Below are 11521 nucleotides of genomic sequence, written 5' to 3'. Positions count from 1 at the left end.
GGTGTCTCAGCAGGTCTAGGCGCCCTTTCTTAATTTTCAAACGCCTAGTCATTAATCGGGATAGTGGTCAACCGCCTAGAGCCTAGGCCAAGCCTAGGTGGGGATTTTTAGAACAGTGCAATGAAGACGTGTGGTTGAAGGAAGTTAATGTTCCACCTCAAATGCGGAATAAGGTTGGGATATGCAAAAGTCCCTTGAGTTTTCAATGTGGGGCAAAATTCTGTATCTTTACAAGCACCCTCACATGTGAAGATACTCAAATAAAACACGTAGACAACACATATCAAATAAACATGTGTGGTCGTTATACTTTTACACATAAGCCAAATATGTTTGACTTTACAAATGATAATACAATTAACACATGAATCTAGCATCAAACATACCATATTCAGATCCATGAAGATTAAGAAATTAAGAAATAAATAAAGTGGTTAGGTTTTAAAAGAAAACATGCAAACACTACACACACACACTCTACAAGAAAAAGACCCATTTTGCGACATTTTTTTGTGACAGATAACATGGCCGTCGCAAATAAAAGAAAATTTGAACACTAAATATTAGCCCAAAAGTATTTCTGACTCTTGAATAAGTAACGTCTCAAATAATGTCGTAAATAACAATATAAGCGACACTGGGTAAAGTTTGCGACACCCGTAAACAGACAAAATAAAATTTAGCGCCTAAATTTTTTAATTTTTCAATTAGGCGATTTATTTTCAGATGAAAACAATCCAACGCGCCTTCATTTTCATTCTCTAGAATCATCCTTCTCTTCCTGCACCTTTTCCACTTTCCTATTCGACTGAAAAATAAGAGGCTTAATCTATCCAATCAGAGCTTTTGGGGAATCATCGGAAACTTTGGAGCAAAATTGGAGATCCTGCAGCACAATCGGAGATTTTGTAAGACACTACAACCATCTTCCCTTTTTCTGATTCAGTAAGTTAAGTAATTTTTAGGGTTTTCTTTGTTAATTGATTATTATGCTTGCTGAATCGGGCTGACACTCAGCCATCCAAGCTTGAGCGCCGTTGTTGGTGTGCAATTCTTGGTTCGAGGCGCAGCAGCAGCTGAGGCATGTGATGATGTACATGCGGTGGAGGAAGCGGCTCAAGCACAGCCGCAGATGAGTCAGTCCGAATACGGACAAGGCGCTCGACGTGTTTCTGAGGGGTACGGTTTCTGGGTCCCCCATGGCTATGGTGGACGCCAGGCTCATATACTGGGGAGGGTTCTCAAGGAGAAGGTCATCGCTTTGTATCAGAAAGTTGCGAAATTGGGAGATCATGCTAGGCAGTGGAATTTGAGAATTTTCTATTTGCAAGGTATTAATTTTACCAATTATCTTCGATTTTAGTATTTAAATTATGAAACTATGTGATAGAATTTGATTATTATGGAACTGAAATTTGCCAGTATAATCTGTTTGCGATTGTACTTCTTTCAATCAGTGCATTAGTTCGATTATACTGAGAAAACTAGTTGTCCTTAAGTTGGGTAGAACGGCAAAATAGGGTCAATGTTAGTGTACTACTGTTTGGGATTAGGAAAATTGATTTTGAACTATTAGAACATTTGGACCAGAAAGAAGTTCGGGGGAAATTGAATTCTCCATTTAATTAGTGCCTGGGTAGAATGCTCTTTTCTTCATTGTGAAAATATGATCAATTTTTGGTCCTAGAGTTAGATGAAATGTGTAATTTCAACTAGGTTTCCAATTCATTCAGGGTATGGTGCAGAGTTTGGTTAATCACTCTGCTTTGAGGATGTCCCTGTGTAGGTAAACACTATTATGTGTGAGCATGCCTCTGTATAGTACTGTCCAAGGTCCCAAAGATAAATTATATTCAAAACATTTGAATATTCTTATATTTGGATATGTTTTTTTTTTCTTGTGTTGTGGTGATGGTATTGAAAGTTGAGCTCTCAAATCACTACCTTCGAGCATGAGGGAAACTGGAGTAAGGCCCTTGAGTACTATGGATTTTGGTTCCAGAAGTTTGTCAGTGTGAAGAGACTCAATCAACATATCGTTTATCCACACCATATAAAGGTTTGATTGGGTCATTGCAGCAAACTGGTTGTATGCATGTTCTGGATTTGTATTGCCAAGGATTTATATGCAATGGACATGTTTGACATTCTGGTTAGCCATTTTTCTTGCTAGTTAAATTCTACAAGTACCAGTTTTCCTGATATATCTGATATACTATTTGCAATAGGAATATCCCATATAAGTGAAGAAATCGTAATATATGTTAGTGTTTAAGTATATTAGAAAATGTTGTGTTTCCTCTTGTAAAAATTCAGTTGTTTGAGGGCACTTAAAGAGGGAGATTACAATGAATTCCATGGAAATCTGAAATATTCAAAGCAGGTGATATGAGTCTCAACTTTGTCTCCCCTAACAAGTTGGACATGTATAATTTTACTTATGCTATGAGTTCATATGTTTCAGGAACTTCGCGATCTGTTTCTAGTTTTGTGTGTTCATATGTGTCAGGAGCTTCGTTATCTATTTCTAGCGATGTTGTTCATATGTGTCAAGAGCTTTGCAATTTGTTTCAAAAATGTCACTTGTTGCAGGTTCTAGATAAAGAAATGATGCCGTTGGTGAATAATACTATAATTGATACGGCCATTCAACTAACTTTAAGTACAAGTGTAGTGTTGATTTCATACTTTTGTTGGTACTTCTATATGATAATACATTGTATTATAATTTACCTAATTTATAGTTCATTATTAATAACAATTCATATGTAGTTTATAGAAATTTAGGGGGTGTATTCAATTGGGATTTTGAGGGATTTTAATTCTTTTAATGAATCTAGGGGTATTCAATTAGGATTTTAAATGATTCTCTGAAATTCAATGTGTATTCAATCAGGATTTTAAGATAGTTTATTAAAATCCTTAGAAATCTGGTTGTATTCAATTAGAATTTTAAAGAAGTTTATAAGAACATGTTTGGTACTCTACTTGAATCCAATTTTTTAAACTCAAAAACAATTTTCAAGTTTTAGACCTTAAAAACTTGTTTGGTGGGATTATTTTCAAAAACTAAACTCAAGATTAACTCAAAAATATAATATATTCTCTAAAAACACAAAAAGTGAGTTTTTAAAGTTTTTAAACGTTAAACTCACTCCTTTCTTTTATCTCCCTCATCCCATCTCACTCCAAATATCTCTCTTTTATTCTTTCTCTCGCCCTTCTCTTTTTTTCTTTTTTACCTTTTTCGTCTCTTCTCCAATCCGCTCTCTTCATTCTCTCGATTCTTTTTCTCACTCATCTTCCTTTCTATCTCCTCTGATCCTCTCACTTCTTTGTCTTTCCTCCAATCATCTCTTACTTTCTTTCCTCCTCTATCCTCTTTCTCTCTCAAACCCCTTCTTTTTGGATCTCTTTGTCCAGTTTAAGTTGTAAGATTTAGAATTTTTAAATCGCATATCAAACAACTTTTTGAATTTTAAAGAAAATTATTTTCAAGAAAAATTCTTCAGAAATGTTTTGAGAAATTATGAAAAAAATTAAATAGGATACCAAACAAGTCCTAACATTCTAGGTGTATTCAATTAGAATTAGAATTTAGAGAATTTGGAAAAGTTGAGGAATTAGAGGGAATTGGAGAGATTTTGTAGTGTATTTTAAGTATTCACAAATCTCACCTCTTCCCATGACATTTCGAGGGAATTGAATCAAAATTTTACATAGAATCTCTAGAAAGCAATTAAACTCTATAAAAATCCATTAGAGCCTATTTGGTATTCTATTTGAAAATTTTTATCATTTCTAAAAACATTTCTTAAGAACATTTCTTGAAAATACTTTTCTTTAAGACTCAAAAACTTGATTGGTTTGCGATTTAAAAATTTTAAATTTTACGACTTAAACTAGACAAAGAGATCTAAAAAAATGGAATCACAAGAGAGGGAGAAAGAGAAGAGAGGAGGAAATAAAGTAAGAGACGATTGAAGGAAAGAGAAAGAAGGGAGACGATTGGAAGATAAAGAGGAAGATGAGTGAGAGAAAGAACCGAAAGAATGAAGAGGATTGAAGGAGAGACGAAAAAGGTAAAAAAAAAAAAAAAGGAAAGAGAAAGAAGAAAGGAGTGAGCGATAGATTTGGAGTGAGAAGGGAGGATGGAGAGAAAGGAAAAGAGTGAGTTTAAATTTAAAAATTCTACAAACTCACTTTTTATGTTTTTAGAGAATATGCTATATTTTTGAGTTAATCTTAAGTTCAGTTTTTTAAAATAGTCCTACCAAACAAGTTTTTAAGGTCTAAAACTTGAAAATTGTTATGTAGTTTAAAAAGTTGGATTCAAGTAAAGTATCAAATAAGCCTTTAAAATCTCTCAAATTCCCAATTGAATACATCCTCCTTCCATAATTTATTTTAATTTGGAACCTGTAGTAAATTTCACATAAAATAATTTTAGCGAAGTTGTTAAAATAATGTCATTGTGGCGTCCCATTTGACGCCCGATTTTTTTTTAAACCCGAGGCCACTTATTTGCGACGCGTAGGTAGCCGTTGCAAGCCCGTAGTAAATAGTACTTGCGACGTGCTCAAACCGTTTCATATAATAGACCAAATATTTACGACACTATTTTGTTGTGATGCGTTATTGGCCGTCGCAAATCCATTGCGACGCTTTTAGATTCTTTCGCGACGAGTTTTGACCGTCCCAAAAGGCCCTTTTTTTTTTTGTAGTGACACCAAAACTGAAAAGCAAGGCATCTGCAAGTGCAGGGAGGATCAGTCATGACTGGGAAATGTGAGCAAACAAAATAGGCCAGGAAGCCCTATCCTGATAAATGGCCCCCGCCAAGGAGACAGGGAGCGGGTTGAGAATGTGGTAACTGGTGGCAAAGTAAAAGCTGGACACAGACAGCAACAGCAACAGCGCAGCACGGCAGAGAATTACCCTTGTTAACTCAACGGAGGTAAAAAAATTAATAACTCAACGAAGCAGCTTTTTGAGAAAAGAAACAAAAACTCATTGAACGGGGAATCATGTTTGCCTTTGCACTGCACTAATGGATTTGGACCTAATTTTCGTTTGTTTGTTTTTTTTTTTCTTTTCTTTTTTTTTCCTTAATATTGAAAAAATTCTGGACAGAATTGTCCAATCATGTCATTTATTGAGTATAGTTTCAAAATGTATAGAATTTCGTGTAATTTACAATAATCTGATTTCACATTGCGTAGAATTAGTGTGAGAATTGACCTACTTGGCCTGCTAATCTAAATTTTATCATGAATTAAAATTATTATTTTTAATTGGTATTATAAAATTTGCAAGTTGATTGTATGACAACTATTGATGAATTGAAAGTGGAAAACCTAAATCACCCCCACAATGTATGGAAGTAGTTGTTTACTTTGGCAACATGGTTTCCAAGTTTTGAACAAACGAATATAATGTTGGTGTAAAACATTAATCGATCAAAATAGCAAAAATTATCCTCTACCGTCGTCATGAAAACGGTTTTTTGTTTTTGCACTTATATATGTACTTAAGGTTGTCTTAGGTGTCCCAATGCTTATTCATGATGTCCTTTACAAGAATTTATCTAGTTGAACATGTGTCTTACATTCTTGAAGTTGTAGTTATTTTCATAATCATAAAACTTTCCCGTATAGTCAACATTTTCGAAAAAAAAAAAGTTTGTTTGTATTTTAACTTTTGTTTCCTTTTCTAATGATAGAGTGCTAGTGACCCAAATTGAATCTCCTACAAGTAAGTGAAACACAAAATAAAATCAAAGGTAAATCAAAATTTGGACGACTTTATTATTTTTCTAACTTTAATATTTTTCTTTAACTAGGTATCATTGGTTGCATGATTAAATTAGTAAAGAAGTATGATTCTCTTCCTTTAAAATGTCTTTCCTTTCTAGTCTGAACGGTTATGATAAAATGATCTGACTTCATATTCAAAATTTATTTTCTGCCTTTTTGCATCTTCATGTTCAAAATTAATAAAAATTTGAACAATTTTTTTTTTTAAATTTTAGATTAAATGATTTCACTTTGATTCAAACATTAGATAATTTGAAAGGTCAAAAACCGCAGGAAACAGATAAAACGGGAAGGTAAATAGCAGAGTATTTTTTTATTTTTCCCGAAAGTTGTAGTAATATTAAATACAAGTCGATATGTTTACATCAAATGCAAAAGTGTTAAGCAACCACTCTGGTTCAAAACCATCTCAATAATGACTACCTCTCCATGTGCACGACATAAGATACCATCAAATATGCAGCCTGATTACAGACACGAGGAGCATATAGAAACTCAATAGATTCAAATTGTTGCTTTAAAGAACTTATATCCCACAAGTTACCATCCAAAACCGCCTCCGATTGTATGCGACCATGAATCATATCAACAAGAACTTGGGAGTCAGTCTCCAATTGTATACAAGTAAATAGCAGAGTTAAAAAGGAAAAGATTATACAAAATTACGAGCAGTAAATTAAGGAAGGAACTTGTTAGTTCATCAAGTTAATTTTTTATTTATTTTTATTTGTATATGAGCTGGATCCACTCTTCCAGGAGTGACCCACCTCTGAATAAAATATTCAATTATTAAAAAAAGGTAACAAATAAATAATTAAATTCATAAAATAAACCCAAAACACGGACAATTAGAGCTTGGAAGCGGACGTACAAGTCCAAGCTCTTTCAACCTCAATCCGAAGAATATATGCACACACACACACACACACATAATAAAAAAAAAAATCTCAGCAGAAAATCAATTATCTTTTTCGATTCTGTTGCTTTTGCTCAACTGGGTTCTTTGAGTTTTGAATTGGGTATGAATCAAAACCGGAGCTTAAGCATGTAATTCGGGTTATCTGGTAGGGGATTTTTATATATAAGTATATATAGATAGAGAGATATCTTGCAGTTTATTCGGTTTCCGAGATATAGGTTTTTTGAAGCTATGCATCTGAGCAACGGCATGGGATCGATGTCAACAGCTAGTTCGAGTGGAGCTTGGAAATCGGGGGATGTGGTCACTGACCAGTTTCCTGCGGGACTAAGAGTCCTTGTGGTCGACGATGATCCTACTTGCCTTATGATCTTGGAGAGGATGCTCAGAACTTGCCTCTATGAAGGTACTCTTTTCTGAGTTTTCTTCAATCCTTCTGTAGATGTCAATTACCTGTCTCCCAACATGGATTTATCTTTCTTGTGGGTGATTTACTGCAAGTTTTACCACTTGGGTTATAATTACTTGTGTTTTTCATGCTGTTGTTTAAGGGATTTGGAGCTTGTGGTAGAAGTTAAGAATTGGATAATTTGATATCTTTTACTGCTTAAGTTGTGATTTTGTCTAGATTTGAATCATGGGTTGTGTTAAATTTTGTTACTTGCTCTACATGGTTTGAAATTGTACGGTGTTAATTTTTTGTTTTTAAAAAGGTTAATCGTCTTGTTCCAGAAGATTTGAGTTTTGGTTTGTGTCTTTGTAGATTCACAGCCCTGTTTTATTAATTTTGTTCTATAGTTTGTTTATGTGCTAAATTTGTGGATTGATTGAGTTGGTTTGTATGGGATTTTTTAGTGACAAAATGTAATCGTGCGGAGATCGCACTTTCGCTGCTTCGAGAGAACCAGAACGGATTCGATATTGTTATCAGTGATGTACACATGCCAGACATGGATGGATTCAAACTCCTAGAGCACGTTGGACTGGAGATGGACCTGCCTGTTATCAGTGAGTTCCTCGTTTGAGTAATTTTGTGTAGATCTAACTGTTGTTAACCGGAATCGTATGTGTTAATTTGGAGCTGACACCTGATATGTGTAATTCCACAGTGATGTCTGCCGATGATGGAAAAAGTGTTGTTATGAAGGGTGTGACTCATGGTGCTTGTGATTACCTAATCAAACCGGTTCGCATTGAGGCGCTGAAGAACATATGGCAGCATGTACTGCGGAAGAAAAAGAATGAGTGGAAGGATGTGGAGCAATCTGGAAGTGTGGAAGAAGCGGGGATCGGCAGCAGAAACCATCCGAAGATTCAGATTACTCGTCCTCGGCAAGTGAAGGGACTTGGAAGAACTCAAAGAGGAGGAAGGATGATGATGAAGAGACGGATGAGAGGGATGCGGTCTCGCATATAAAAGAAGAAAAACCGCCACTATTAAGTTGAGCTAACGTCAATGAAGCAAGGTTCTAAAAGACGTTAAACGCTAGTCGGGTCGGACTAGGCAAATTTAAGTAAATCTATTATATTTCGTATAAATAAGTGTCTGTTTATATTTAAAATATATATAATTTCATCATAAACTATAAAATAAAATGACATATATATTATGAAGTATTGGACATAATGAAAACATGGGGACCAAACATATAATGTGTGTTCATTTAAGTATTCAATAAGTTTTTACAATTTATTGAAACCTAACACTCTAAAAATCTCATTCTATACTCCAAACTTTCTATTTTAGGAAAGAAAAATACACTTATGAGGAGTGTAGAATGAGATTTTTGGAGTGCTAATAATATTTTCCAAAATAAAATGCAAAATGAAAGCTATAATAAGTCTTGATTTCTTATTTTAGGGTACCATAGAATTTTCCATCAGTTAATATCTTTCATTCTTGGAAACAAAGTGAGAGAATAAACTTCATGTGTTTTTTTTATTGTTATGCATTAAAAATAAAAAAAAGTTACACCTAATTTGTCCTCAGAGACGAAGTTCTTGTATGATATACCGTAAATACTATATGTATTGATCATGATACTTCTGTTCAGTCTTTGATCATGATACTTCTGTTCTGTATTTCTCCCCACCCAAGCCATTATCCAAATTATGATTTGCAAGCATCTTATCATCAAACAGCCCACCGACTTTGTAAGGGTGTCTTTTATGCCGAAGATAATACGACTTAGCATCTTCTTCCTTCCCTTGGATGATTAACCCTCACTCCTTGCACATTTCGATCGGATTGATGAATGAATTGGTGGTGTTAGTCAATAGAAATGAAGATATCATTGAGTTTGCCTTATTTTAATAAGTTAGCCCACCAGTAGAAATAAGTTGATTCTTTTTTTGTTTTCTAATCAAGTTCTAGAATTTTATTGGTGGCTTTCTTTGACTAATATATTAATGCATTGATTTTTTTTTTTTTTTAATTTTATGCCATGCAATTGAAAATTAGTATTTCATTTTCCTTTCACATGGACAGCATCCATTGAAAACTTCAAATTTTGTCCCAACTCCTTTAGATATAGGGGGTTATTTTACACATGTACCCTCCCTCCCAAATCTATAAATAGCACCCTCTGGAGAGAACATTTTCTCACATCAACATTGATCATCCTCTTTGCTTCCTCATTTCATTCTTAATTTCCTTGATCACTTTCTAAGCTCTTAAAAATCATCATCATGGGTGTCCTCACATACGAAACTGAATACGCCTCCGTCATCCCCCCAGCTAGGTTGTACAATGCTCTTGTCCTTGATGCTGACAACCTCATCCCCAAGATTGCTCCACAAGCAGTCAAAACTGTTGAAATTCTCGAGGGAGATGGCGGTGTTGGAACCATCAAGAAAGTTAGCTTTGGCGAAGGTTTGTTTAGTTTCAACTATTTTCTCCATTAACTTGTTAATTTTACCTATTTAATATATATACACACACATATATCTCGACAACACTAGCTAGTATCTTAATTTCTATTTCATTTTTCTATTTGACAGGGAGTGAATATAGCTATGTGAAGCAAAAGGTTGAGGGAATTGACAAAGATAACTTTGTGTACAGCTACAGTTTGATTGAAGGAGATGCCATTTCTGACAAAATTGAGAAGATCTCTTATGAGATTAAGTTGGTGGCATCTGGTAGTGGTTCCATCATCAAGAACATCAGCCATTACCACACCAAGGGAGATGTTGAGATCAAGGAAGAACATGTCAAGGCTGGCAAAGAAAGGGCCCATGGTTTATTCAAGCTTATTGAGAACCACCTTGTGGCCAATCCTGATGCCTACAACTAAAACCACCGCTTTGGCAACAATCTTGTGCCTTGCTTTTTCTGTTTACTCAGTTGTGTGGTTCAATTTACTATCGTACTAAAACAATTCTTTGACTTGCACTTCGGATATGATTAAAGAATAATGTTGTATTTGATTTTTAATCTGAATAATAAAACATATACTAGTTATATGTAAATCATTTGATGACACATTTAACTTGGAGTAATATTTTTCCCTTGCAATATCATGAATTTCACATTCAATCTGTTATTGGGTAAACTCAATTACACATAGAAAGGAAAAGAAAAGTTATACGATTAAAATTAGAGCAATTAACTCAAAAGTCAACTGTTTGGGTTGTTGGAATGAAAGGTTCTTATGACAAAAGAATAAAAGACCACCAAATTCCTTGGATTAAAAAAAAAATAATAATAATAATAAATAAGTAAAACCCCTCAAATTAACAAATGAGCAAATGTGGTCTCTTATATGTATGAGTGTGTAAACTTGACTTCAACTTGTTAAGAACAAGAAGTTTGGTCAAATGACTAAGAGAAGAAAAGACAAAAAGTCTAATTTTGGATAACCATATACTTGATATAACATGACTAAACTTAAATATTAATGCCGAGAAAATTTGAATTTTTCTCTTCCCTTCTTTACCATTATTATAAGTGTAACAAATTAAAAATAAGTAAGTGACCCTTTAACACAGTGATGGAAAGAAGTTGAACCCTTACATGACAGCGTGAGCTCAAACATCGTATGTGGCTAATCTAACAAAATCTACCATTTAACAAAAAAAAAATTAACAAATTAATAATTAAAATATAATTAAAATGGGCCCGCCCACCTATCTCTCTCTACCACCTTTTAATTTGTGCTATTGTCATTTTACACTATTAAAAATAATTAATGGGTCACACGGCTTTACCAAAAATAATAGGACAAAAAATATATAACTGCCCGGAAATTGATCATTAATAGATCCAAAGGTATTTTGTGATAAAACATGTAATAAAAATCAATAAAATAAGAAGAAGAAAAAAAGAAATTAACTTCCAAAGAAAAGAAAACGTGCAACTAGAGTCCAAACTGAAGAAGTCTTGTGAAATGAGAGATAATCGCAAACGTGGATTCAAACCTAAGATAAAAAAAAAATCCACTTTCTATAAACGTGGATTCAAATCCTTTCACATGTTTCGTTCCTCGAAATACTGGTATGGAAACTCATAGCACGATCAATTGTGACAAGAAACTGATGGTATGTTTGTGAATGTAGGGAAGAGGAATTCTCGGAATTTGATTTTGCGTGGACGAAGTGTGGGCTTTGAGAGCAAGCCGAAGCTAGCAAGTGATTTGATGGAATCGGAGAAGGAACTTCCCAAGTTGAACCGGGACTTGTTATTTAATAAATCTATACCTGTTTCAATTATATGATAAATAGTATAAGTTGTAATATTATATTTATAATTATTTGTAATTCAGTTTGTATTGTGATCACTCCAAAC

General features: G+C 34.0%; 2 protein-coding genes and 1 long non-coding RNA gene across 5 annotated transcripts; all 3 read left to right on the top strand.

Annotated features, from left to right (window-relative positions):
- Positions 1-606: 606 nt before the first annotated feature.
- On the top strand, positions 607-2761 carry LOC125477328. 3 transcript variants are annotated; one of them, XR_007258460.1, is made up of 3 exons: positions 617-908; positions 1018-2152; positions 2593-2761. It is a non-coding gene; the product is annotated as an uncharacterized LOC125477328 (long non-coding RNA). The 3 variants fall into 3 exon arrangements; XR_007258461.1 differs by having other exon boundaries at positions 626-908; positions 1018-1331; positions 1734-2761; XR_007258459.1 differs by having other exon boundaries at positions 607-908; positions 1018-2761.
- Positions 2762-6645: 3884 nt separating this feature from the next.
- LOC103937948 (two-component response regulator ARR1) lies at positions 6646-8352 on the top strand. The gene is made up of 3 exons (XM_009347933.3): positions 6646-7141; positions 7591-7743; positions 7845-8352. The coding sequence occupies exons 1-3, from the start codon at positions 6967-6969 to the stop codon at positions 8150-8152; spliced, it is 636 nt and encodes a 211-aa protein (XP_009346208.2). The 5' UTR covers positions 6646-6966; the 3' UTR covers positions 8153-8352.
- Positions 8353-9328: 976 nt separating this feature from the next.
- LOC103937949 (major strawberry allergen Fra a 1-3-like) lies at positions 9329-10219 on the top strand. Its single transcript, XM_009347934.3, has 2 exons — positions 9329-9607; positions 9736-10219. The coding sequence occupies exons 1-2, from the start codon at positions 9424-9426 to the stop codon at positions 10029-10031; spliced, it is 480 nt and encodes a 159-aa protein (XP_009346209.2). The 5' UTR covers positions 9329-9423; the 3' UTR covers positions 10032-10219.
- The last annotated feature ends 1302 nt before the right edge of the window (positions 10220-11521 follow it).

Source organism: the organism of the source record quoted next, unplaced genomic scaffold, assembly GCF_019419815.1.
Source record: "Pyrus x bretschneideri cultivar Hongxiangsu unplaced genomic scaffold, Pyrus_bretschneideri_v1 Contig21, whole genome shotgun sequence".
Taxonomy (NCBI): domain Eukaryota; kingdom Viridiplantae; phylum Streptophyta; class Magnoliopsida; order Rosales; family Rosaceae; genus Pyrus; species Pyrus x bretschneideri.
This window is presented reverse-complemented; position numbering and strand designations above follow the sequence as displayed.

Bases quoted from the DNA above. Each gene is read 5' to 3' on its own strand.
- LOC103937948 (XM_009347933.3), top strand. From the start codon at position 6,967: ATGCATCTGAGCAACGGCATGGGATCGATGTCAACAGCTAGTTCGAGT. The intron at 7,142-7,590 runs GTACTCTTTTCT...GGGATTTTTTAG, and splicing joins CAGAACTTGCCTCTATGAAG to TGACAAAATGTAATCGTGCG. The intron at 7,744-7,844 runs GTGAGTTCCTCG...GTAATTCCACAG, and splicing joins GATGGACCTGCCTGTTATCA to TGATGTCTGCCGATGATGGA.
- LOC103937949 (XM_009347934.3), top strand. From the start codon at position 9,424: ATGGGTGTCCTCACATACGAAACTGAATACGCCTCCGTCATCCCCCCA. The intron at 9,608-9,735 runs GTTTGTTTAGTT...TCTATTTGACAG, and splicing joins GAAAGTTAGCTTTGGCGAAG to GGAGTGAATATAGCTATGTG.